This window comes from Scardinius erythrophthalmus (genome assembly GCF_964197995.2).
Source record: "Scardinius erythrophthalmus genome assembly, chromosome: 1".
Lineage (NCBI taxonomy): Eukaryota > Metazoa > Chordata > Actinopteri > Cypriniformes > Leuciscidae > Scardinius > Scardinius erythrophthalmus.
In genome coordinates this window covers 52,920,473-52,948,446 of record NC_138221.1, presented here as the reverse complement: position 1 = coordinate 52,948,446, position 27,974 = coordinate 52,920,473, and the positions used below count along the sequence as shown (strand labels likewise).

General features: G+C 38.5%; 1 protein-coding gene across 2 annotated transcripts in view; it reads right to left on the bottom strand.

Moving 5' to 3' along the window:
- wnk4b (WNK lysine deficient protein kinase 4b) overlaps nt 1-27,974 on the bottom strand; it is a 71,367-nt gene that overhangs the window by 7,399 nt on the left and 35,994 nt on the right. For both annotated transcript variants that reach the window (XM_081369042.1, XM_081369043.1), the window contains exons 2-14: nt 25,926-26,098; nt 24,718-24,938; nt 23,967-24,124; nt 15,554-15,642; nt 12,290-12,509; nt 11,806-12,208; nt 7,201-7,403; nt 6,658-6,731; nt 5,875-6,010; nt 5,557-5,673; nt 4,389-4,562; nt 3,567-3,621; nt 3,167-3,295 (exon numbers count right to left, since the gene is read on the bottom strand). In XM_081369042.1, coding sequence (XP_081225168.1) covers nt 3,167-3,295; nt 3,567-3,621; nt 4,389-4,562; nt 5,557-5,673; nt 5,875-6,010; nt 6,658-6,731; nt 7,201-7,403; nt 11,806-12,208; nt 12,290-12,509; nt 15,554-15,642; nt 23,967-24,124; nt 24,718-24,938; nt 25,926-26,098 — 2,152 coding nt within the window. The remainder of the gene's footprint in view (nt 1-3,166; nt 3,296-3,566; nt 3,622-4,388; nt 4,563-5,556; nt 5,674-5,874; nt 6,011-6,657; nt 6,732-7,200; nt 7,404-11,805; nt 12,209-12,289; nt 12,510-15,553; nt 15,643-23,966; nt 24,125-24,717; nt 24,939-25,925; nt 26,099-27,974) is intronic.

The following is a 27,974-nucleotide window of genomic DNA, read 5'->3' as shown; positions in this document are numbered from 1 at the left end:
CTCATAGCGTCATCCATCAAGATGGATTGGCCAGTTTGCTCAATGGGCTTATTGTGGCTTTATCTGAAGCTATCTTTACACACTTTTATTATAAATTATGATACCACTTGGTTCACTGGTCCAATGGGACCAGTAAGCATTGCTTTCTCACCGCAACTGAACGGCTCCAGAGTTCATTTTCAATTAACCAATACCACCTCGTTCAGGCGATCTCGGACAGGTTGTTTTGGTGCTGATCCGAGCACGACTATCATGTTGTATCATCACTTTGTCAATGTCCATGTGAACGTACCTAATCACTTTCAAATTTTCAACTGAGAAATCATATGTTAATAAAGGACTCTCTAACGTTCTTTCACCTGTCGATGCTGTGCGTGACTTTTGAAAAGACTCCACAAACGTCATTGTGGCATAAAAACAAAGCCACAAACTGGGATGTGACCTCTCTCCTGAGGAGCAAACCACTTTGGAGCATTTATCAAACTCCCTGTGCAAATCTTCTACTTCCTGTTCAGATAGTGGACACAATGACACAAATAGTCATCTTGAAATAGAGATTTTATACTGTGCACAGGCTGTGTAATACATATTGTTTGTTCTCTCAGGTAATGAAATCTACTTGTTCATTTTGAAGAAACGGGTGTCAAAAGCAAATCCTGAGATACGTCAACAATGACACTGGCGTTAACGCTTGGTCTCCATGGAGATGGGTGTTTAGAAAGCCAATTGCAAAGTGGGATACACAAGATATCATGTTTGTTCCAGCACAGCTAATGGCGTGCAGAGAAAGAAATGACATCAGCGAAAGAAACAAGATGAAAGAGCAAGACAGAGCGAATGTTCATTATGATGCACTGAACGTCCTCAAGGGGCTCGGACTGTACTGACGGCCTGTGTGTCTGAACATAGCACCCACTACCTGAAGAGACAAAAGATGATTGGTTCTGATATTAAAAGCTTAATAAATAAATGATATTAAAAAACATTGTAAGCATCTTCATGTTAAAAATTAGCCTAGAAATCTAGACGCACCCTAGCGGCAGCAAAATTTATTTTGCAGCCAGGGTTAGGGCTGGGTATCGTTCAAAAAATTTCGATACCAATACCGATACCTTGATTTCGATACCAGTTCCTGAACGATACTTTTTTCGATACCAATTTTATGAAATCCATTTTAACAAGATTACATAACACATTACCTAAGAAAAACTTTAGTTTTATTTTTTCAGTTTGACTCATGCTCCTTAGTCAGTGCACAAAGGAACAAAAAAAAGCACAAAGGAACAAAATATTCCTTATACATATACATAAGGAACAAAATATTTTTTATAAAGAGCTCATGCTCACCAAAGCTGAATTTGTTACAGTAAAAAATACAGTAAAACTTGTAATATTGTGGAATAGTATTACAATTTAAAATCTTATTTGAATATATTTCAAAATGTAATTTATTCCTGTGATGTCAAAGCTGAATTTTCAAAATCATTACTTCAGTGTCACATGATCCTTCAGAAATATGAAAACAGTTTTTGGAAACTATGATACATTTTTTCATGATTCTTTGATGAATAAAATTTTCAAAAGAACAGCATTTATTTGAAACAGAAATCTTTTGTAACATTACACATATTTTAATGGTCATTTTTGATCACTTTAATGCATCCTTACTGAAAAAAAATTCTGACCAACACATTTTTGAACGGCAGTGTACATTCAGTAGGCCATTATTATTGCAATATAAACGGTATCTCTTCATATAAAATATATAAAAAGGTATCTCTTCATTTATCAGTCGAAGACGGAGCAACTTTCTGCTCTTATGTTTACTCCGTGCACTGTCAAGGGCTTCATCATATCTGCCGCGGTACCGGTCTTTGCAGCAATTATTTTACCGCAAATACTGCATTGCGCGCTGTTGGCATCGAGCCTGGAGAAATGTAGCCACAATTTGGATCGACTTTTCCACATCTTTAGGGTATTATGAGTGTGTGTGCTCGCGTCTCATAGAGTATGTGCGCGAGTTTGTGTGTGTGTGCTCGCGTCTCATGAGAATGTGCGTGGACAGTTTGTGTGCGCGCGAGCGTCTCATATGAGTAGGCTATGTGCGCAGAGAGTTCCACGCGTGTGTGTAGAGTTTGCGTGTATGTGCGTGAGCGACTTTAGGTGTGTCGTTGTGCATTTCATGTATTTGTTTGAGCACTGACGTTGACGAGTTAACCCCTCAGGTATCGAAATCTGGTTCCGAAAAACAAGTCATTTTTCGATACTCGATAGTATCGAAGCAATTCGGTCGGTACCTAAAAAGTATCGAACTCGGTACCCAGCCCTAGCCAGGGTAGTCTAGCAACTCTCCGTTGACTTTTGAGCTGGAAAAACCAAACTCTAGTCAGGCCAATCAAATCGTTTATAGAGTCGGTGGGCGGGCTTAACATAATGACGGCAGAGTTGTGACGGCGTGAATTCCCTGCTACTACTTGAAAACAAAGAATGGCGGCTGCTGTGGCGAACAGCGGTCTTTCGAATCGGCTTTGGCCGCGACTCTGGAGGACTTGGAGTTAAGCTGTTCTTTGAGAAAAGAACAAAGAACGGCACTTAAGTCATTCTTAAAAAAGGAAGAGTTTTGTTCGTAGTTTTGCCGACCAGATACGGCAAAAGTTTAATCTATCAACTAGCTCCGCTGGTGGGAAAACGCTCTGGTTGGTTGAAGCAAAAAAGAAAGAAAGAAAAAAAAGAGTACCCGAACAACATACTCGAGTAAAGTTACAGATAAAATGACTCCATTACAAATTACAAGTCACCAATTCCAAAACGACTTGAGTAAAAGACTTAAGACCCTATTTTAACGATCTGAAACGCAAGTATCAAATGTGAAACGCAAGTAACTTTGTGGGCGGATCTCGAGAGCTGTAGCTATTATATCGGCGGGATAAATGACTCTTGCGCCCAACGCAAATCTAAAATGGGTTGGTCTGAAGTAGCTTCATTATTCATAGGTGTGGTTTGGGCGTAACGTGAAATAAACCAATCAGAGCATAGTATCACATTAGGCAGAGCTGCTTAGGAAATTCTTTTACTGTAAAAACTATGCACAATACAAAAATGAAGGAAAGAAGTGAATGATGCATAAAGAAGATAAGTGGTTTATTGTGCCGACAGATGAATGTACCTGTGGTGTGGAAGGATTGTGAACGCAGGGGCCGGACGGGTGGAACAGCATCAGGATCGACGTAAAAGTCGCCGCTCAGAGTAGGCGAGGAATCGCGGGTCACTGAACCTATACTGGCACCAGCATAATCTGAAGGACATACACACAAACAGGTTTACAGGAAATCATGGTGGGTATTATATTGAGCAAATTAAATGTTTTATACCCAAACCCTTAGAGAAAGCTTTTTGCATTTTTAGATTTTAATGAATACATCCCTTAAGCCATTTTTTGTGAGAATCAAATACATGAATAATAAGATTCAAGACTGTATACTGATATAGAGAACACTGAGCATTTTACACATGCTTTATATGTGTTTGTGTTGTGTATGTGGCCTGCATGTGTGCATGTTTGTTACCTGGCAACGAGGAGGAGGAGTGCGTGCGAGCGAGGCCCTGTGTGTAGAGATTGGGCTTTGGGGAAAAACAGAGCACATGTTAGCATTAATGTCACCAAGTGACAAAGTTAGGTGAAAAGATAAGAAGACTGTCACTCAAGCACGATTAAAGTCTCCAATCACACTGTTCCAGAGGCCTTTCTCACTAATGACTGTTGCATATCGATGTCTAAGTTCTCTTATTCCAATCAGTGTGAGGAACACACCGTGTTTTTGTGAATTGTTATCACTAACATGACACCAGAAGATTGGATTTCTGAACCACAACATCTAAAGCTCACAGTAAACAACTGAACTCTAAACCAGACACACAAATAAAAATAAAACCTCTTATATGAAAACCACGGAATATTTATTCAACATCAAGATTTAACCGTTTCCTGTAACTTATTTCCCCTTAAGATCAATTTAAATTGTCCTGTAGTGTGACATATTACTTTTTATAACAGTTTAGAGTTTCTTATATATATAAAATATATAAATATAAAAAACATAATATAAATAATTATAGAATGATAAAAACAGTTGATCCACATATGTTATTGTTCCTTTATTATATTATACATTTATTTTATTTTTTAAGACACACATACAGTTTATTATGGCTGTCAAATCCTTTTAAAATCCTTAATGCGTAAAATTTTACGTTCTATCTATGTGTGTGTGTGTATGTATATATATATATATATATATATATATATAGTAAAAAAATATATATTTTTAGAATAAAAAATAATAAAATAAAAAAATATATATAATTTTTTATAAATTATAAAAACGCACCTGTGAAGCAGACAGTGTGCCGACACCGCTCAGGTAAGGCAAGCGACCGGTTTCTCTCGGATCGAGTGGTTCCAAAGGCTCTCTCCTCATCAGGGCTTCTGCTCGACGGATGATATCTTTCATGCGGTGGATGAATCCCTCTCTCTCCCCAGGTAGGATAAACTCATTATGTACCTAAAAGGAGTGCAAAGAGATGAATAAGTTAATTGGGTTGATGTAATTTGGAGTCTTCTTGAGCAGACTTTATTAATGAGTTCAAAGGTCTCGTTCAAAGGTACTGGAATTAAACACAGAGCAGTGAACAAAGACATGTCCTCATAATGCAGCGTCCGTCTATTTTAGACTCCTATATCCAGTCTCAAGGCTATGGACAGGCTGATCAAAACAACTTTTAGTCACAGCGAGCTAACACAAAGCAGCCAAAGAAAGAAGCTAACAAAAGTGATGTTCAGAAAACACACTCACCCAGATTCCATTTTACATAAATATATTTAGCCTCATATCAATACTGACAAATGTTGAACTGTTTTTAACCTGATAAAACACAGAGATGGGTCACAGCGGTCCAACACAACACATGTTTCCATGGAAAAATACTATAGTAGCAACACGAAAAACAGAAATACATTTTCCAGTGATTTTCAATTGACAATGTGGTGATAAACATTTCAAACCGGTTCTTTCTCCTGTACGCAAAAAATATGTCAAATATTGCTGACAAGTCACAATGGACACATAAGAACTGGTTTTCCACTGGTAACTAGATGCAACAAAATGCTTTAGATGAACAGGTGAGAAAAACTGTGCATAGATTTTCCACTGTGCGTTTGAGGTTGCAGAGTTTGTGCAAACACAGAAGCTGAAACATCAACACTTCTCATGGTGTAAATCAGTTTTCACAAGGAGGACCGCCTTATCTGTGTCCTTGTGTCCTCTTTGACGTCCATAACTTTTAACTTACAGACATTCAGTGAAGTAGTGGAGACCAGGGGCAATTGTAACACGTTTTATATTTTCCTTCAATACAGACTATTATTACAATTATAATTTTATTATTGTAAATTATGAAATTATTATATATTATAATTATTTTATATTTTATGTATTTTTATTTTTATTTTATATTACTTTTTTTTTTTTTTTTTTTTTTACTGTGATCCTAGCTCACCATCACTGTAGCGATGTCTTCTGGGTTGTCTCCATCCAGATCGAATTTAAATGTCACCATCTTGCTGTTATGAGTCTGTAGTTGACACTCTACAACCCGATCCACTTTATCTGACAGCTGCATGTAGAAAGACACAGGCAGGGAATGAGGTGAGAACATTTATGAGAATATTACAAAAAAGCTATTGATTTTGAAAGCAGTTATCAAATTTTTTTTTTTTGAGTTAGACACATTTACAGCCTCAGTATTAGTAGACTGTAAGGTTGGGAACCACGTCAGGACAGTTAATTAAAGCTAGGTAATTGACTGATGAGTCACCCCAGTGATGCGTAGCCTTGAGCGAGCTCTCTTCCTGAGCAGCTTGGTTCCGGTGCGTTTGTTCTGACCTTTCCCGCTCCTCTCCGAAAGACCCTCGTTTCCGTCACTCAAACCAGAGGTGACATCAGAAGCGTAGCTGTTCCGAGAGGAAGGATATAAAACACATGGTGACATTCCGAGTTCCTGAATTTCACAGAACTCGACTTCACGGAATGTTCCTTTAATCAATTTACCATAAGCACAAAAAAGGCCAAGTGATTTAAGATAGCTCTTCTTAAATCAGGTTGAACTAATTCAGTATAATGAAGCTGTCCTTGTGTACACATTTTACCATATGCTACCTTTGCTTTGCCTTCGTCAGGCTTCCAACAGAAATGCTTTTTAGGGTATTATGCTCCCCTGAGGTAAATCATTCCCATTAATGCTCTTACCGCTAGCGTATGTGTATGTGTGTGTGTGCCTGTATATGAGAAAGGAACTGCTCTCCACAGAAACATTACAGCCACCGTGGGTATACGGGGCATGTTGGTCAGTTGGTGAGTAAGATTACAGCTCTCACAGCTGGGATATGATCCAAATTTACTTGACGTCAAAACAAAAGCAACATCCACATTCACACACACACTGAGGGGGGTAAACAAGTCTTTTTATCGGACTGATTCTGTGTTCACAGCTTAACAGGTTAAGAGCAGGATGAAGACGTTAAAGTGAACTAATTTTGTCAAATTTGACATATATCCCCTGATTAGTGCATAGGGAACTGTTAATCAGAACTCAGCTTACCTGTCGACAGGAGAGGAAAAACCACTGGCACTTCCTGACTGGGTCCTCTCTGTATTTTGGGACACAGCAATGCTCTGTGGGTGGGCCAGTGAAAAAATTTTCATTCAAATGAGCATTTTATGTGATGGTTTAAACACATTTAGGAAATCTTAAAACTGCTTTCATTATAATCTCTGTAGTGTCAGTCAGAAATGCTCAACCATTATGTATACAAACATTCAAAAGTTTGGGGTTATTAAGATTTTACTGCTTATTAAGTATTTAATGCTTACAAAGGGTGAATTTATTTGATCTAAATATACAGTAAAACATTAATACTGTGAAACAATATTACAACAGTTTTCTATTTTAATATAATTTCAAATGTTATTTATTCCTGTGATGGCAAAGCTGAATTTTCAGCAGCCATTACTCCAGTCTTTGAACTCACCTATAATGACCAACAATTGTCATTCTCCATTCTCCAAAGGGTAGGTTGGATAATATATCAAACAATCATAACTCTCCATCATTTTAAGCATCTCATGCTCACTGGTAACCTACCGAGGGGAAACGGAGAGCTGGGATTGCAGCAGCTGGAGTGGGAGTGGCTTCAGTGGGTGGAGCTTCAACGGGTGGGGTTTCCACACGAGGTGCTCCACTGGTCGGTTGTGGAACTGTGAAGGGTTGGTTTGTTACAGGAGCTCGAGACTCTGAAGGGTCCTGAAGCCCAGAGGGGCTGAGGTAGCCGTCCGTCTCACAGTCAGCTGCCATGGTCATCGTCATTCAACCAAACAAAAGAAAAATTGTTTGTTAGTGTACAGCTAACTCTTACTGCTAAGTGCATATATCATGTGTGACCCGGCAAGGCACCAGATTATACAGTGACTTTTATGGAGGTTGCTTATTTTAAAGGAATTTTTCCATTTTTCAATCTGTTGAATTATTGAATGTACACTACTGGTCAAAAGTTTGGGTTTGGTTAGATTTTTTTTATGTTTTTAAAAAATGTCTCTTATGATCACGAGGGCTGCATTTGTTTGATTAAAATATTGATACTTTGCAGTCACGTGATATCTGGCGGGCAACAAACGCGGTTAGTGCATCCAGGGCCGTTTGAAGGAATTTGGGGGCCCCAAGCAAAATGGACATGGAGGCCCCCCAATAAAAAACATATTATAATATGTAACCATATTCCGTCCGTTCGAAAAAAAGTTGCACTAACTGTTTGTTACAAGCAGCATTTGCCGTCAGGCAGGTAGCTAACATAAACATATTTTTTCTAGCCTACCTGCTGCAAAATTACACCATTTGTACAAGACAAGTGGAGCTATTTTATCCAGTGTAATTTATCATTTACCACTAGGGGTGTAACAAAATTCACGGTTCAGTTCAATACGATACACGTGTTATGGTTTGGTATGTTTTCGATACAGCAAAAAGAAAGAAATGCCAATTTCCTTGATTTATTTATTTTTCTTCTTTTTTTAATTAAAACTAGCACCATAAAATATTATTTCTTTTTACTTTGAGCAATTCTGGAGCTATAATTGACTCTTCTTAGGAGCATATAAAACAAAACAGCTCCTTGGAAAAAATTAAATTTAATATTGTAGTAGTTATAAACAAATGTTTATTTTAGTTAAGATTAACATTTGAGGGCATTGTATTCATAATGTCGAAATAAAACCGACATAATGTTACTTGAAGGCATTATAGCCTACTATTCCTGCCAAACTATGTGAATGTTTCTCACGAGATCTCGCAGCGATGTTATTACTTCTGTGGCGAATTCAAATGCTTTCTTTACTGGATCTCTTATTAGTGCTGTGTAGAAACAGTGTCGCATAATCACGATCGGCTCGCGCTGCACTGGTCCAAACTGATAAACAACGGTCCGTCAACCACACAATAACGAGTAGCTCAGTTTCGTTCCGCTTACATTACGTTTGCCATTTGATGTTGGGCAATGTTGTGGTCGCGCCGGCGTCTCTACATTATGAGCGCGCTTGCCACGAGCAACGCGCCTACATTTGAAATTACGAAATTTTGGTCGGCAGGAAAAATGATCCAACGAACCGTTCAGTTTGAAAATGCGTACCGAACACCGAACCGAAAGCCTCGTACCGAACGGTTCAATACGAATACGTGTATCGTTACACCCCTACTTACCACTATCTTGTTTTTTCTTATCCTCCTCTTCCTTTCTCTTCATTCTTTTCTGGCTTCCTGAAGCATAATTCCGCTTCATGATGACTGCCGAGGAGGTTTTGTATTTTGCCGGCAGCAGAGATCACGCAGTTGGCTAGCTGCTGTCAGCGACTACTGAGGGGAGCTCCCCTTGAGGGGGATCCCGATAACAGTGTCATTGCACTTTACTGCATTGACTATCAAAGGGTCGCTCACACAGTTTGTCGTTGCATTTTATTCTTAATCAGTCGTTGTCTTGGGGCCCCAGGACAGCTCGGGGCCCCAAGCAATTGCTTGGTTTGCCTGCCTTGTCGCGACGGGCCTGAGTGCATCCAATCGCACAACAACTATCTGGCATGTCGTGTACACCTCAAAACACCAACTTTTGTATATTAAAACCGGCAACGTCCTGGCAAGATCCTTGATTAGTTTACTGGTTTTCGTTGCTAGAGAATGACGTTCTTGCCCGCCAGCCAGTACAACTGACGTCACGTGCAAAGTATCAATAGTAAACATATTGTAGTGATGTGAATTGTGAAATATTATAACAATTAAAAATATCTTTTCTATTGTAATATATTTAAAAATGTAATTTATTCCTGTGATGGCAAAGCTGAATTTTCAGCATCATTACACTGTCTTCGGTGTCACATGATCCTTCAGAAATCATTCTTATTTGCTGATTTGGTGCTCAAGAAACATATATATATATATATATATATATATATATATATATATATATATATATATATATATATATATATATATATATATATATATATATATATTATCTTTATCAAAGTTGAAAACATATGTACTGCTTAATATTTTTGTGGAAACAGTAATGCATTTTTTCAGGATTCTTTGATGAATAGAAAGATCAGAAGAACATGTATTTTAAATCTTTTTTAACAGTATGTCTTCACTGTCACTTTTGATCAATTCAGTAAGTGTCCTTACTGCAATTCCTATCTTACTGACCCTAAAACCTTTGGACAGTAGTGTTTTGGTGATATATAAGTCTATAATAAAATGATACATAACATGCTCTCTAATTGGAGCCAAAATGGAACGAATTGGAATCGAGTGACAAACAAACAGTCAATTATTTATATTTATTTTTCTTTAGTGGTAAAAAGTTGTTTCAAATCAGTCCGGCCCAAATTAAAACCTTGGACTATTCAAAATTGAATTTACCCTTTTAAATTGACATGTAAGTAAACAATCTGTACATGCAAATGGTCCAGTAATAAAGGTATGCCGCCATACAATGTAGCAACTGTTTATCCACTAACAAGTAAATCATGTTGTTTTTAAAGGACATTTGGTCATGAGGAACATGTTTAAAGGTTTGACTGGTCATGGGAAACGTGTGGATCAACATCCTCACTTCTGATGGAACAACATTACAATCAACCAATCAGATTTGAGGTCAAAAGGGGGTCTCACACCGGATGAGAAGCTTTATAGTTTTATATTAAATGTACATTTATTTGTCTCAAATCGTCATTAATGTACACTCTGACTTCACCCTGTGCTGCAATATACATTTAGTTTTACATTCATTTACAGAAATCAGCTGCTTGAATGAAAATTGCTGATGTTATCGGATTTTCAGGTGATAATCTCAATTCATTCAGTTAATGGACGCTCTGAGGTAAAGTGTTCAGACTGCAGACTTAAGGCCCTTTCACACTGGACGCGATTTTTACGCACAAATAATTTGCGCGATGGTTTTATTTTTTGATCAGCTGTTTGTGTAATGAGTGCTTTCACACCGAACACGAATGTGCTGCGGCGAAAAAACGACTTTTTTTTTTGTTTGTTTCGATGTCGATTTTTTTTTCCTTTTGCGGCGACAGAAAAGACTTCAGCCAATCATATACTACAAGGACAATGATTGTGTGGCGTAGCATTGCCAACCAACTCGGTTATCACGACTGTGAGTATGTTGTGAGATAGTTTTAGTTGTTGTATAGTCCTGTGCTGTGTAGGCTAGCAGGCTAAACTACATTTGGGATAGAAAGCTAATCGTCAAAATAGAGATAGAGACCGTGTTTACGCGGCTCATGTGATGGGTTTTGACGCGAACTATTCGCACATGAACTATTCGCTTTTTCGTTACACATCCGGTGTGAAAGGGCCTTTAGCAACGATTGTATTTAATTGTACAGTACAATCATAACATAGTACAGACATTATCTTAATTCCATAATGTCCTTAAACATAACAATATTGCTGGCCATAAACTGAGAAAGTGCGCGCCCGGTGTGCGATACCTCGAGTTGTCCTAGATGCGGCGCGGCGCGGTGCTGCGCTTCTCGTCCGGTGTGCGACCCCCTTCAGTTTACAGTTATTGTCAAGTTTAGGCTTACAACCATGGTTAGGAGCTTCTACATTCTCACTATGATTTTAGAGGTAAATTATGGTTAGGATTATGTTAGGACTATGTTTTTGAATTTGGACTGGAACAAGTCCTGGCAAAATCATGGCAGCCTGCACAATACTCTACTACACTGCTTCGGTGCGCACGTCACAGTGAGAGTTTTTGGGTTTCATTCAGATGTGCTCTTATAGTAAGTTGTGTCTATGACAAAATCATGGAAAAGTATATTCAGGAAGAAATGGAGATCAACAGCAGACAGGATTTTGGAAGACTGAAAGTCTGTGAAAGTTTTTTTGAAACGGTTACAACAAATGTGAATGCCTGGAGCATCCAAGTGTAATGGACTATTTAAAAAAATGTAAGGCAGGACCGGTTCTATGCATTGGTTATTGACTGAATTTTGAGATATGGGCACTTAAAAGTAGAGGCAGATGAACATGACCTTGCAGGGTCAGGTTTAAGTGGATCAAATTCCTGTGAACGTGGACACATGGACGAATTGTTCATAATAAGATCTAAAACTTGCATTTAGAAAATAGATGCCATTACCATTTCATGCCGACTTTAATATAAACAAAAGCACACAAACTCACATGTTGCTGATGAGTAGCTGGCATGGCGTATATTGAAATGCTGCCGCTGGTCGGCGTCCGGCTCTTCGGGTTCAGTGGCAAAGCTGGCGTTGAAGCCAGAGTCCAGAGATTCGTTTGCAGGCAGGGAAATGGGACCAGACACTGTGACAGTGGGCGGAGCTTGTGTAGGGTTGGATACAGGTGTCTCTACAGGAGGTTTAGAAGCTGAAGGGTTAGAAACGGAAGGTTCGGCTTCAAGACTAGGTTCCGGTTCCTCTTCAATCACCTCCTCTTGGCGACGCCTCTGCACCTCTTCAGCCTGACGGCGGAGCTTCTCTCGTTGCCGTTTGATGGTGGTGACGCGGTCACGGATGGCTTTGGCCACAAGCTTGTAGTCGGCCTCACAGACAAAGCCAAGAACAACCTGAAGGACATGGATTAGCTTTTATGTTTTCTGAACTGTTCAGTAATAGCATGGAAATTAATTCGAGATCTCAGATCTCACCATCTCCTGAGCCACTTCCTCCGGGACATCCTTGTAAAGTTCGAAAAGGAACTCAATGGCATTGTTGTCCTTGTATTTGCCATGGAGCTTCTTGGTGTCGTCCATCCGAAGCCAGAGTTTAAGGCCAGACTTCACCATGTCGTCTTCCTCAGCCAGCTCGACATGGACACCATTATTCTCCTGGAAGAAGGTGTGCTCTAAGAGGTCCTGGATAGTGTACCTAAACAAGAAAATACATATGATCATATACTTTTTACAAAAAGACATCAAGGTTTGGCTGGTTAGCATGGCCTAGTTAGCCGCTACCATCGCTACTATCTTTTTTTCCACTGGAAGCCATTAAAAATTAGCTCAGGATTTTTATAAGCAACATACAAATGGTAAAATACTATACTGAGCTAGCTATTTTTAGCTATTGTTTTTGATGAATGCTGTTTACTTGAGCAATTGCTTTTAATAAGTGCTATTTATTTTCCCAATCTTTTAAGCCAATTTATAACTATACCGTCTTGTCGCAGAGATAAGTCAAATGCTAGTATAATAAAGTCTCACATCTTATAAGAGATGGGCTGTCAGGAAAGCACTCTGAGGTCCTAATCTGACTGAGAGTAAGAAAATTCAAGAATTCCAGAAAATGCAGTTAATTAAATCAACACTATTAATCATAAGAATTACCTGCTGCTGGATGGAGTGAGTCATTACTAGTGGCTATTGACCAAATGCTTTACATAATGGTTGGATGACATTAAATGGACCATTATCCAGGCATAAATGGGTTATGTTGAATTAGGACACAAGTGGTGTGATTGAGTGATTTCAAGTTGGTTACTAATGGAAACCAGAATTTCAGTTACTTCTCTACAGATACGGAAATATTTGACTCATGTCAATTGTTTTTTAAGAATAAAAGTGTCAAAAGCACAAAGTCTGTTCAAAATGTAGTGAGCTGCCTACAGAGGCAAGAAAAATAATACATTATTTTACATTTCTTTCCCTAAAAACTGTTCAGTTTAACAAAAAATATTATTTAACACAATATTTGTGAGCTACTGTGTGGATTTGCATGCATATTAGAGTACCACACTGTTAGCTTAGCAATGCAGTTGTGTAGCTGCCTATAAGTACAGCGTTCCAAATTGGTCATTTATGAGCAGTGTTGAGGGTAACGCACAAGTAACATGAGTTATGTAATCAGATTACTTTTTCAAGTAACTAGTAAAGTAACACAATACTTTTAAATTTACAACAAAAGAGTTACAAAAGAGTTTTTAAACAAGTAGCACAAGTTACTTTGCTATCCCATTTATAGACTGACCTCTTCTGTCTCCATGTTGAGAGAAATCGGCAGTAAGTTCAGAGGTGTATTGTGCGCTGTGTAAACATGACGGTTATTGTAGTTCTAGACTAAATGTGAGCATGCATTTAATCATCTCACTTGCAACAAATAGATTTAGTATTCCTTAAAATGAATAAAAACAGTGAAATGCAAACTCAGAATATTACTCAAACCTGCAATAATTAAATATGTTAAATAACACAAATATACTTTATGTATTTAATCTCACTTTATTAACCAATGTCTTTGTTCCTGACTGTTGAAATTCCAGTTCAACCAAACTAATAAGCAGAAATTACTTTTAATTGATTGAAGAGTGTTGAACTTTCTTCTCCTGTGTCCTATTCTACAGCGATCCAGAATGGCAGCACAGCTGAAAGGTTTGTTTGAGCTGTGCCCTCTACTGTACAGGCGTGAATTTGCATTCCCTTCAGCCTGAAGCTTATTCATTTACTCATTCATTTGCTGATTCCTATTAATTTACTCATATTTAGTGTGAGTGGGAATAGAACCTTTTTTGTTATTAAAAAACAAAGCAAGCAAGCCCAACCCAGGTGAGAAAAAGTAATCCAAAAGTAATGAAAGGCATTACTTTCCATAAAAAGTAACTAAGTTACTTTTTTAAGGAGTAACTCAATAATGTAACATTACTTTTAAAGGGATACTCCACCGTTTTTTCATATTAAACTTTGTTATTCCCTTAGCCAAGACAAGTTGATACATACCTCTCTCGTCTCAGTGCGTGCACTCAATTGCTCTGGCGCTCGGGAAAACTTTGATAGCACTTAGCTTAGCCTAGTTCATTCATTAGGGACCAAACAGAGATGAAGTTAGAAGCGACCAAACACCTCCACGTTTTCCCTATTTAAATACAGTTACACGAGTAGTTACACGACCAAGTATGGTGACACAAAATAAAACATGGTGCTTTTCTAAGCGGGTAAAAAGGATAACTATAATGTATGGCGGAATAGCACTTGAAGTTGGGAGCACTTCGACTCGGCGCAGTAAAAAGTCACTCCTGAAAAATCCTCTCCCTCTCACTTCTGTCATTAGAACCTTAGAAAAAACACTTAGAAAAGCGCCACGTTTTACTTTGTGTCACCATACTTGGTCGTGTAACTACTCGTGTAACTGTATTTAAATAGGGAAAACGTGGAGGTGTTTGGTCGCTTCTAGCTTCATCTCTGTTTGGATCCTAATGAATGAACTGGGCTAAGCTAAGTGCTATCAAAGTGTCGCCGCGCGCCAGAGCGATTGAGTGCACGCACTGAGACGAGAGAGATATGTATCAACTCGTCTTAGTTAAGGGAATAACATAGTTTAATATGAAAAAACGGTGGAGTGTCCCTTTAAAAGTAACTTCCCCCAACACTACTTATGAGGTTCCATATTGGTTATAAAGTTGCTTTAGAAACATGTGAGCAAAAATATATTAATAATATGACTGAAATTAGCTAGGAGTTAAAAAGATGGTCAGGAATGTGTTAGTAACTCTGAGTGTAACTCTTATTTAAGTGACCCAAAGCCCTCTGATACCACAGGGGTCATGACAGACAACCCAGAGGAGAATGTTTTTGCCCTAGTAGAACTGTAAAATCTGAAAAAAGTCTGTGTCGGTGTCTTTGACACTGTTGATTCTGCAACATGTGTCACCTGACCAATGTAGGGTGGAACAGAAATATCAAACAGTGCAGCTGGGTAACAAAAATAGTGGCATGCAGGGATCTCTGAGGAGCCTGCGTGGTATTGTTTAAACGTCAAAAGGACAAGAATCAGGGTATTGTTGTTTTAATGTGCACACAGTAAAAACTCGTCTGGCAGGTGTTAAAACATTACAAAGGCTGCTGGCGCACATACACAACTTTGCAGTTCTTTGGTTACAGATTTTCCTCTTTGTTGAATGACCTTGTAGACACTATAGTTACCTTGCGTCTTTGTTCATTCGGATGCATCCCTCAATGATCTCTTTTAGTTCAGGGACTTTCACTTTGTAAAAACTGTCTGGCTTCATTCCCTGCGAGAGAGAGAGCGAGAGAGAGAGAGAGAGAGCGAGAGAGAGAGAGAGAGAGAGAGAGAGAGAGAGAGAGAGAGAGAGAGAGAGAGAGAGAGAGAGAGAGAGAGAGAGAGAGAGAGAGAGAGAGAGAGAGAGAGAGAGAGAGAGTATTTTTTCAGGATTTTCAGATTTGTCTTTAAATCACACAAAATACAGTTACATACCATGTGGCTCATATTTTGCCAACATTTGGTTCTCACAAGCACAGTGAAGAAAACACCCACATTGTGTGGATCAGACCAGACTTATTAAATTTTAATTTAGTGCTGATTTATGTGCATAAATCTTTAAATATGACTTTTTAAATTGTGAATAATTTGTGTTGGCCAATAATCAATTAATTGAATTGTTAATCACAATGCACAGAAACAAATTAAATCATTATGAATTTGCAAAAATGCTTCAGAATCTAACTGAAAATGTAATCGATTTGCTGACTACCCACGTCTGTACCATGAAAAAAACATGTGCAAACACAACTCAATAATGATACAAACAAGGCTTGCCAGGTTGACCTAAGTGAGTTTGACTTACGAATGGCTAGAGTTAAGCTACTCTTTAAAGCTAACCTTTTTTACATGCAAAGAGGTTAGCCAATAAAAGAGATCATTTTCATATAGACGTGGAAAAAGGTCATGAAAAACTAAATTATGTCCTTGACTAACATTATAAGTGGACTGCAGGGGAAGAAGGGGAAAAAAACAATAATGAATATAACATAGACCTTGACCTGGTTCAATACAATTTAAGCTCAATTGACAGCACTGATTCATCCTTCAGTTTGTAAAAAATGAATGAAAATTAATAGTACTTATAATGGAAACCTATGGGATGCTGTTGATGCTTCATTTGAATTCAATCCGGAAGAGTCCTTTAAAAGGGACCTAATAGAAAGGAAGCCGGCAAAACCTAATGCAGACATCCCACCTCTCCCGCATATTGATAGCGGCTCCCTGACGCCTGAAAATTAGAGAGAGAAAGCCTGTTTCCATCTGGTATTCAGATGTGTTTTCAGTGAATCGATCACAAGTGGTTAACCTAATTAATGGCAACTAATTTGCCTCCGTTTTACAATATGTTGGGATGTCTGCTAATGCAAACTTAATTAATGACAACTAATTTGCCTCCGTTTTACAATATGTACCTCCATATTGTAAAGAAGGAGAAACTAGCTTTTTAACAGATTGGCTATATAAAACTGTAAGCAGTTTTTAACACAGCGTACATTTTACATATTGGCCGTATAAAACTGTAAGGAGTTTTTCTGCATATTTAGTCAACAGAACACACCACGCCAGAAGTGCGTTCAGTCCTTCTGGAGTAAACAGACCATGTTATCGGCGTTATCTGTTGCAGCTAATGACAGAGAACAAACGCCATATTGTGGAAAAACATTGATCACACAAGATATGCTTTGTGGAGTATGGTTTGGTTGACTGTATTTACAAACTCTATTTTACAAGCCTTGTGAGGACATATAAGTTTCCACAATCGGTCATAATAAACACTCACAAACACACTTACAAAAATGAATACAAAGAACACTGTGATTAAGCCTATATTGGATTTTAAAGAAAAACAGTTCATAAAAGGAATGCACTGCACCGTCATTCTATAAAATTATTGTTGTCCTAAAAGACCTTCACTTTTTCATTTAGATGATAGCAAATTTAATTCTGGAATCCAATGAAATGGTCTTTTCACAGTCCATCTCCTTTGCTAACTGGAAAAGCAAAATTAAGTCAAGCTCTCGTTCTGGAAATGTGAGGCAGCTGAAACCACACTGTAAAGTAGATGAGGTGAAAAACCACAAAATTGTAATGCTGAAGGCCATTTTCGCAGCATTATACCCATTTTAGAACCAGCTGATTCAAAGTAAATGTCATGTAAAGTGAACACAACTAGTGTGTGAATACATGTTTGCACTAAACAGTTTAAAATCCATCACATCATCACTTAAAACGGTGTTTTTGGACTGAAATCTTCATGGAGGAAAGCTGGGATGTAACTTCAGTATTCTTCCAACCAGGCCTGGTGCCATTTGATCATTGCAAAAGTCATTATGAACTAGATCCATGTATTTTTGTGGCAGCGGCAGGCACCTCAATGTTCTGAGCTGGCCAGAAAATACAGAGAGGAACTTCTTGACGTAACCAGGACGCTTTGGTATTGCTCATTTAGATAATAGGCCCATTGAAATGTTGAGATGGAAAAGAAAACAGAAAATACAAAACAGAGGTGCAATTCAACGTAAAGGGGGTGGGGCGGGCATGAAGTTCTCACCCCTGAAAACCGCTTCTGTCTGAGGTACTGGGCAAAACTGATCTCATAGGCTTTCAACAGGGGTTTGGGAGGCATCCAGACCAGAGTGTTGAAAGGGATTAGCTGAGTTTAACAGAATGAGTTTTCTCTGGTCAGGCACCTCGTGACGACATCGTCTTTTGAGGAGACCCCTTGAGAGCATGAGGCAAAAAACCAAATGCCCATTTATGTTTGTTTCACACTCCATTAATCACTTCTAACTCTTTTTCTCTTCCTTCAAAGAAAAAAAAAAAAAGATATCTTAGCCTGGTCAGGATGGTCTGGTTTACTGGTTTTACAGGGATTCGGGGTAATTATTAGCTGGCCAGGCAGGGAGACCAACCTGACCAGACTAGGAGACCGGCAAGTTTGTTAGGACCAGCATGTCCAAGTTAGGAGACCAGCTGAACTGGCTTAAACCACCTAAAACCAGCAAACGTTCTCATTCCTGCTACAAGAAATATTTTAAATAAATTTCTACTCTGAAACTTTCTCTCTTTTTCCTCCTCCTCGCCAATGCCTTAAGGAACGTTCATTCATTACCTCATATTTACGCAAGAAGCACAACATTACATCCAGCTAAATGAACTGCAGCCATTATATGCTGGTGGCTTCAGACCAGATCTCTCTATCTTCATCTCTATACACACAAGTGTATTGTCAATAAACATTCTGTAAGAAGTGAAAACCCTGAAATACTCTTCACTAATCACACATTGTCTTCCCTAGTGATTTCAACTGATTATCTGAATCAATCATGTTTGTGCAAAACACATTCATGTTCATTTATTACTTTAATTGATCGAATTTAGTAATGTAGAAATTTACATTAACTAAGGTTAATAATAAATGCTGTAACAGTCTTAAAATTGTTACTTCATGTTAATGACTGCATTAACTATACAACTAAATATTAAACAACAATATTTTTGTGAATTCATTTTACCCATTCATTTCATATCCTCAATTGAGTCTTGTCCCAAAGGAATATTTTGGCTAAACAAATGATACATAACAGGAAATACCATCAAGTCTCATGAGCTATCAAAGAGCAAACTCTTAACACTACGATTCCCTTCCCTGTCAGGCCCAGTTGCTCTTGGTAAGAAAACATCACAGTCATAGATATGAAACAATCTTTTCCCCAAGGACTGCAGACAGATATGCCAACCTTTCTAGCTGACAACATTAACATGCCAACATTAACTTCTGAACCAAACTGAAAGCTTCACAAACAAACTGTGCTGAACTCCGAATAATGAATGTGCTACACTGTATATAAATACACTACCCCACAAATGTGTCTACAGAAACCATGTGTTAAAGGGCCGAGTAGTTTACGTCTAAACATTCTCTCAAGAGAACTGTGATTAGGTTGATTAGCTTGGCTAAATCTTTGTTCATTTTACAGGCAAGATTCATTATGCTCATGCAAAGCCAATAAATAGACCTGAAAAGCTTTTGATTGCAGTGAAAAGGCTGGGCCAGTTTTCTACCGCATCTCGGCTAACTGACCACAATCATCTTACTGACACACGGACCTCGAGCCTGAAGGCTTTCAACTCCGCTGTGCATTTAACAGGTAAGCAGCATGGAGTGAATTACAGAAAACAGCAAGGTAACATGTTTCAGTAAATGCATAATGTGTAGCTCAGTGTTCACTATATGTAAACATGGCATCAGTGTTATGGAATCAGAACGGTTTAAGCTGCCACGATGGTGGCTGTATGACTTTTATCTTTTATGGAACACAACAATCAGAAGATATTACGAAAAATGCCTCAGTGAAAAACATTTGGACCACATTGACTTCCATTTTATGGGCAAAACATTCAAAACATCCTTCAAAATATCTTCTTTTCTGTTCCATGGATGAAAGGAATTCAGATAAATACAGGTTTGTTACCTCACGATTCAAGCTACACATTTTATCAGTGCATATATTACCTAGGAATTAAGCCTAACTATGGTGTTGCTAGCGCCATGCTTCATCATTTGAGCTAATGTGGTAAGACCACATGCTGCAGTGACATCACTGGCTCCGCAAAGACTAACAGACATGATTACCGTCTGATCCAGCCTTAATTCTCTCTGTCTGTTTTCCTCTCATTCCGCATGTCCCTCAATTCTCTGCAGATACACTGGAGGTCATTCACAGCTGAGAGAAAAAGCTTACACACTTTCACAATCAAGGTGCACTGGTTCTTTGGAAAAACATCCTATTCTATGTGCGCTATCAATATAATGAGGTTTCATCAAAGTTTTACCTATGCTGATGTGTAGGCAGATGAGGAGACGAAAGTGATGTGTACATGGTCTAATTATAGCACTTCTGATATGCAGAGGAGTTACATAATCTTTTGCCCTCCCAATAACATGCACACAAGTAAGTTTGGTCCTAACGCCTCCACAACCTCACGAGAACAGATCTGTCCCCATGGCAATACAGGACCCAGATTCACGTCTAAGAGAGACTAATTGTACTACACTTAATTAGCTGGAGTCGTGACAACAACAGCATTGCATGACTGAAACAACTGAAAATTAGAACAGACTAACCTGAAATTAAAAGTACAAAATCTCCTTATTTACATATATATATATTAAAATTAAACTATTTTTAACTATTAAATTAATCTATCTGAATGAAAATAGTGAACATCGGTGATAAATTAAACTAAGGTAAAAAGAAAAACCTTTTTGGTCACACTTTAGATTAGGGTCCAATTCTTACTATTAACTATAACTATTAACCAAGACTTTTGCCTTAATAATCTCCTAATTACTTCTTATTAATAGTTAGTAATGTATTGGTTAAGTTTATGTATTGGGTAGGATTAAGGGATGTAAAATATGGTCATGCAGAATGAGGCATTATGTGCTTTATAAGAACTTAGAAAAAGCCAATATCCTAGTAATATGCATGCTAATAAGCAAATAGTTAATAGTGAGAATTGGACCCTAAACTAAAGTGTTACCAACATTTTAAAATTTAAAAAAGGGGGACCAAATGACTTGCAAGGTGTGAGGCTCTTATATTACAGGAATGAGCGCCACAGGTGGTTCAATTTACCTTACAATGGACTTTCAGAAGTTAGAAAGAATGACAGGTTAAGAACTAAATAAGAGACTGAGTTGCCATGGTAACCCTAAAACAGCAAGAGAACCCTGTGGCATAACAACACAAGAATTTTAAGTGCAGGGACGGCAGTTCATAAAGTTGCGCTCGAGGGCCCACCCGTCCTGCCCTATCCGAAAAACAAACACATGAGACTGAGGATTGTGTTTGTTGGAAAACGTGTTGTGCACTTAAGACTCTGAATATTGAAGCTCAGCCTCGAACCTCCACAAAATTCATGTGTTTTGTGGTATTTGCACATCGCCTAAAACAAACGTACACAAATAGAACTGCATGGCTGAGGGGAGCCGGTTGTTTACAATGCTCACCGTCTGCCTTGAATGATTTTCTGTGTTACACATGCCTTGTCTCTCTGGGATGCCTGGGCCGTGTGGTTTCGAAAAACAGCTTTGAAAAGCTGCTGTTTGTCTTTCTAACTTCCTCTGCTCCAGGAACGATTGAACATTCTTTTTCCCATCTCTTAAAAGCTTGTTAAAGACTCATGCAGATCATAAAACCCGTTTGCATTCTAAACAGAACTTAGAGCTATCTACATACAACAGCATCGTTCTTGCGCTAATAAACATGCCAGGGTCAAACGCCTCCTCCACAGATCATGAGCGCCGTATCACAAACCCCACGCTCTCAGCCCCCGGCGACACAGAGGATGATTTTCATTAACCTAGGGAAGTGCAAGGGCCCGTTGGGGTCAAATATGAATGTGACTTTGAGACACATTCTCAGATCAGCTGATACTCAGGCACATTGTTCGACCCCCTTTGGGCTCCACTTTGCCCCACTGAACTCCTCTGCGTCCCTCCCAGGCTTGTCAGGGGCCATTGCATATGTTTGTGTCCACACACTTAGATGACGCATAGCTGATCCACTGTGTGCAGTGTGAAAATGAACAGTCATAATCAGTGAATTATGATTGGCTCGAGGCGGTGATGATGTGAATGGACATGCAAATACAGACATACAAGATACACATGCAAAATACAGATATACAAGATAAACATCCACAGAAAAATCTGTGCCTTAATCAGAATTTTTATTTTAGTCAGAGTTAACGATTTTAAACAACTATAAAAAATATGTAAGATAATAAGTCTTGTTTGAATTACATTGGGAATTAAGAATTAAGTTTGATAATCCACTTTAGACATTCTAACATTGTAACTACATGTCAACCATTCATTAGAGTTAGTAAACAGATTAGTAGAGTTTCTGCTTAATATCTACTAACACTTTTAGGGATGAAAATTTCAGAAATTTTGTTTTAGAAATTAATACTTTTTTCCAGCAAGAATGCATTAAATTGGCCAAAAGTGACACAAATACTTTAACAGTTACAAAAAAAAGTATATTTCAAATAAATGCTCTTGGAACTGTGATAATAATAAGACTTATAATAAGCGATAATAATTGTAATAATATATCACAATATTACTGTTTTTTACTATATTTATAATCAGGTTAATGCAGCTTTGGTGAAAATAAGAGACCAAAGCTGCTTTAAAAAAAACATCAAAAATATCCTACTTACCACAAACTTCAGAACAGTAGTGTAGTGTAGTGTATACTTAGATACATGTAAATATATAATATATACAAATATACCACTAAGTTTGCTTCAGTATTTTCTGGGATTGCAGAAAAATGCTACTGTCTCACTCTGCCTATCCTTATCGCTTAGTGTTCTGGAAAACGGAAATGTCCTCTCCGACCAACCATGTAATTTCTGCATGCCAACTTCAAAACCACACATGCCACAAATTCACTGCTCTATTGTATCAGCAACAGAAGGATAAAAGGTGACGTCTGTTTGTCATGTCAGATACACAAATGACTGCAAGCATCTAATTCACGCTTTCCTTCCTCTTTCCTTATCAGCTGAATCTGATATGGCCTAACCTTGACAACGCTATAACACCAATCTGTGAGGGAAAACAGGAACAAAACACAACCAAAGGATGTGCTGATTGAAGACTGAATGGATGCAATGTCATAAAACATCAGACCATGATGCAGGACAGGACAATATAATGAATAAGAAAAGAGTTTCTTCAACATGTGTTGGCTATTAAATACATAATATATGGAACTGAACTACTGCTTGAGGTTTCAGGACGAGTAAAAGAAAATCAGGCAGTTTTCCTACCAAAATAATGAATCTCCTCTAGGGCTTCTGCATTCAACAATGCTGCTAGTGTTGTTCTAGAACTGTTTTACTGTGCGGTTTTTGCTTTGTATATTATTCATGCAGCATGCCGATTGGTTGGACTCTTAATGAGTTGTCTCAAGGGAAAAAGCCACCCCTTGGAAGATATAGGCTTACCATGCAACTCACTGCTCACCCAAGATTGAGGTTAGCATGCATTACACACAAGTACAACTAAATTACACATTTGCATCTCTGTAATCAGAAATCATCTTGGATTCTGTGGTTTACCAGGAGGGTTGATTAGAGATCTAGACAAGATCAGCATATCCTAAGGAGAATTACAGCTCAAGAGAGATGCGCTAATTGTCCTCTCATTGCAAAGAAATGTCACTGAGCACCTCATAAAGCCTCACACAACCATTAGTGGACTCATAAAAGCCTTGGAGCCTCTTTAAGGGGAGATGGCCAATGAAGTGGGTGGCCGAGAGCTGAAAGAGCAGAGAATCGGTGCATGGTTTCACCAAAAGGCCAGCTTTGCAAGGAAGTAGTACATGTGAGAGTCAGACAGAGAAAGAGGTCATACTTTTCATGTAACCTGACAAGCCAATGTAGTCTGTCTTGATGGTAAATTACATATTAAGAGCAGCCCAGGGCAGTGACATCCATCTCAAACTTGCAATACAGATGCGAGGATTGACTTACACTGGTGACTTTGCGGTAGATCTGCGCAGCGTTTTGGCACTCTGAGTAGGGGTACTCTGATGTGGTCATCTCCAGGATGCACATGCCAAAGGCATAAACATCCACGGCTTCATCATATTTCTCCTCGTACATCTCTGGAGCCATAAACTCTGGGGTTCCTATGTGTGAGCAAAGATCAATGTCAAAAATAGATAGATATTATATATAGATAGATAGATATATAATATAGATATTATAAGGACAGTCCTGGGTTACAGTGTCTTGCTATAGGGTGCAGCAGTGATCCCAGAGCTTTGTTTGGCCCACCAAGTGGCTGAATGTTAAATGTTCACTCATGAACATTCACAATACATTTGAGCAACCCTTGAAAACTCAATTCTGGGAACTTGAGCTATTGGTTGGGCTAGCCTGATGTACCAGGTTACACACTCTTTACTTATTCATGTCATTGAACTCCTAATCTCAGCGTGAGAAGATCAGATTTTAAACCGTGCTGAGCCTATGATGAGTTAATGTGATATATGCAGCACTGTATATAGGTGAGGTGAGAAATCTGTGTCAAGCACTTGTTGGGGCATAAATACAGTTGACAGAGAAAACAAACAAGATAAGCCCATAGTAGAGGCAGCTCAGGGCACTATTTACAGTAACTCTTATGAAGGTCAAAGAAAGTTCTTCTTGAGTGATTGAAGAGAAACTGTTGACATTGTAACTTTTAAATTTAATAAGCACAAAATTTTTCTTAACTTACCAATGACGCTCTTAGCAAACGAGGCACTCTTGAGAGTGGCTAGGCCTAAATCACCAATCTTAACAGATCCAGTGGGGCCAGTGATGAAGATGTTGTCGCATTTAAGGTCGCGGTGGATTATGGGAGGTGTTCGTGTGTGCAGGAAGTGAAGGCCCTTGAGGATCTGATTACTCCAACGCTGGAGGAGCTTTAGCTTCATCTCTTTGAACCTTTTCAGATACCTACAGGGAAAGATTAAACAAGAATACCCTTAAGTTTAAAACACAGAGACAAACAACAAAAGGCGAACAAATGTGCGCTCTGTTCCAAAACCTTGCAAACTGCCTACAAGAGGTAGAATTTTAAGGGACTTTCTAAAAATGAAGGCTATTCCAAAAGGTAGGCATTTTAGTAATAGTTGGCATATTTCTTAGCTAAATTCTAAGGCAGCATAATTTAATGAAGAAGGCAAATTCAGAATGAATTATTAAGAGTATTGCACTCTTAGCTTAGCAACATGCTAACGGCAAGCTCTACTGAAATAAGTCTCCCATGCAGAGCAATATTTTGGTGGACTATGAAGGCAGTTGGCAGTAAAAATGAATAACTAGGTTCGGAAATGAGCTGTGGACTTATTTCATTCTCCTATTTGTCCTTTAAGTTCACATATATATATATATACTCTATGCAGTTTTGATGTGCCTGCAAGGCAACCTTCAACAACAATCTGTGAAACATTATGTCACAAATTGTGATGCCATTTGGGACAGGGCTACTGTTAATGAACAGTGCCAAAGGACTGGATACAATATTTGTTTCATAACATACAGGGAAATAAATTTAACCTACTGTATGGTGGTGGCATAGTTGTGAGAGATTTGGGCTGTAACCCATAGGTTCAGAAGTTGTGAGTGAGAGTGAGCTCAATAAAAAGCTGAGATCTTTCATTTATTGAACAAAACACTTCTCCAAATGACTGCAATTATTCTACGGTTGGCAACTCTTGATAAATGTGTCTGCAAAATGACAAAGTGCAGTTATTAATCTGGGAAAAAGAATGGAAAAACAGCTGGGCTTTAGTGTCTCATGTGAGAATGCACAAGCATGAGCAGAAGCTCAATTACAAGAGAGACATCTTTTCTTGTCTTCGTACTGGCATCTCTAATAGCCACACCATCTGCAAGTACTTTCATAGCAATTTTGCGCATATATGTACAGACTCAACTTACGTCTTCAGCGTCCCTGACGTCATGAGTTCTGTCACAAGGATAATGCACTTTTGCCCTTTCATGGTGGACTTCCAGGAGTCGTAAAAACGGACAATGTTTGGATGCTGTAGGCACTTCAGCATGTCCACCTCTTCACTGAAACGCTGCCGTTCCACTTTCGTCAGCCTTCTTGTCTGTCGAAGAGAAACATACTTCAAGTAAATTTATGGGTTAGAAGATACATGTTGGTACATGATAGAACATACAGTATGGTGACTTGTGGGACAGGTCTTTGTCAAGTGAAGTTCAACCACATTCAAGTTCAAAGTGACTTCAGTGGCGAATTCAAAACAACATTTCTTAACCAACCTTCAGGTCTCGACTAAAATATTTTTTTTTGTCATGTAGTCCCTTTTCTTTAAAATTTTACTTTTTTAATGCGATTTCTCCAAGTAGGACATGTTCCTGGATCAATCTGGCTAGTCATGAAACAATTTAACCAATCAAATTGAATAGGTTAAGGTTGGGGTTTGGGCAATGTTCTTATAAACCAATAATATCCTTCTCATTTCAGGGGAGGTTAGGGTTAGAAGTAGGCGTAAGAGGCAGTGTCAAGCTATGACTGTTTGACAGAAATGTTGTTCCTGGTTCCTAAAGAAAGGATTTAGGAGGTCAAAAAGCAAGTGAAATTATCCATATGCTTTTCCTGTAAACTTCACCGGCCACTCAAGAAAGAAGTCTCCAAACTGCACTGCAAAACTGAAGTTAAACACACCAGAGTTTCCTGACAAATCAAAACACAACTTACTAAATCAAGTTAGCAGCTATTCTGCATTTTTAAAGTATCAGAAATGCAGTAGACATCAAAATGTGCCAAATCCATAAGCTGGCACACGCTCTATGCAAAAGATTCTGTGCTATGCACATGGAAAAACTGACAGTGCTGTCTTCTTTCATAACTTTGATTTGTGGCTTTGGGCTTTAAAGGCTGAACTGAATAATTTTCTGTAAAAAGAGGAGGTAGTTGACAGAAGTTGTTGGTAAAAACACATATAGCACAGCTAAGTTTGTTTGAATGTCCACATCTGGCTCTCCAGACAGCTCAACCTGTCCCACACATGACATTATGTCAAAGCCAAAGCCAGATGGTGCTAATAACATGGGGGCCACTCTCAGTCTTGGGCCCTCGAGACAGGTGACTGGTCAACCGGACCATTGCCTGCCTCTTTCTCATGTTTGTCAGCCTGTAACCAGCAAAAACACGATCATATTGGGTGTTTTTTTTATCTCTATAACAGGGAACTGATTGTCCTGAATGAGTTCATGTGTAAATTATGTGTATTGGTTCAGAAAGACAGTCCTACAGCAAGCGCAAAACTTTGAAATGCTCAGTGAAAAGGCAAATTTCATGTGCTTAGACTAATGGAAAACATATTTCTGATAGATCTGAAACATCCTGAATGGGGGGCAAAGACAGCTGGTTATGTAACCAAGGCAGATGAGGACAATCTTGACAAGTTTGGATGAAGTTAGCGGGAGTGAAGGGTGAAGAGTGCATGAGCGTGTTGAGAGTGCATTAATAAGAGTAATGTAGTAATAATACGGTACTGCGAGGAAAGTAGGAAAGAAGATTCAGTCTTGTGTGTTAGACAGAGCTGCTGAGGAATGCTGTTGCGTCTCTCACAACGCTATTTCAGGAAGTAACCCGTTACAGTCCTGGAAAAACTGCTGTGTAAAACTTACTCTCCTTCCCTCAGTTCCTTTCACTGCTCACCAACTATTTCCCCTCAGATAAGTGGTTCTCAACTGGCTTTGCTTCACGATAATAAAAAAATCTGAACTCACTATTTTTGACATAAAAATAAATAAAAAGTACATAGGCCTATTTGAAAGTACATAGGCTTATTGCACCCCACCTGTTGAGAACCACGGTCTTAGATCCACTATCAGTGATCAAACATTATCCAGATTTATTGCAAAAAAAATTAACAGCTCAGAAAATTAAAGAGCTTGTTGTTCTGATCTCCTTCTACATTTCAAGAGTTATTAAACTCTTCCTTTTGAATATCA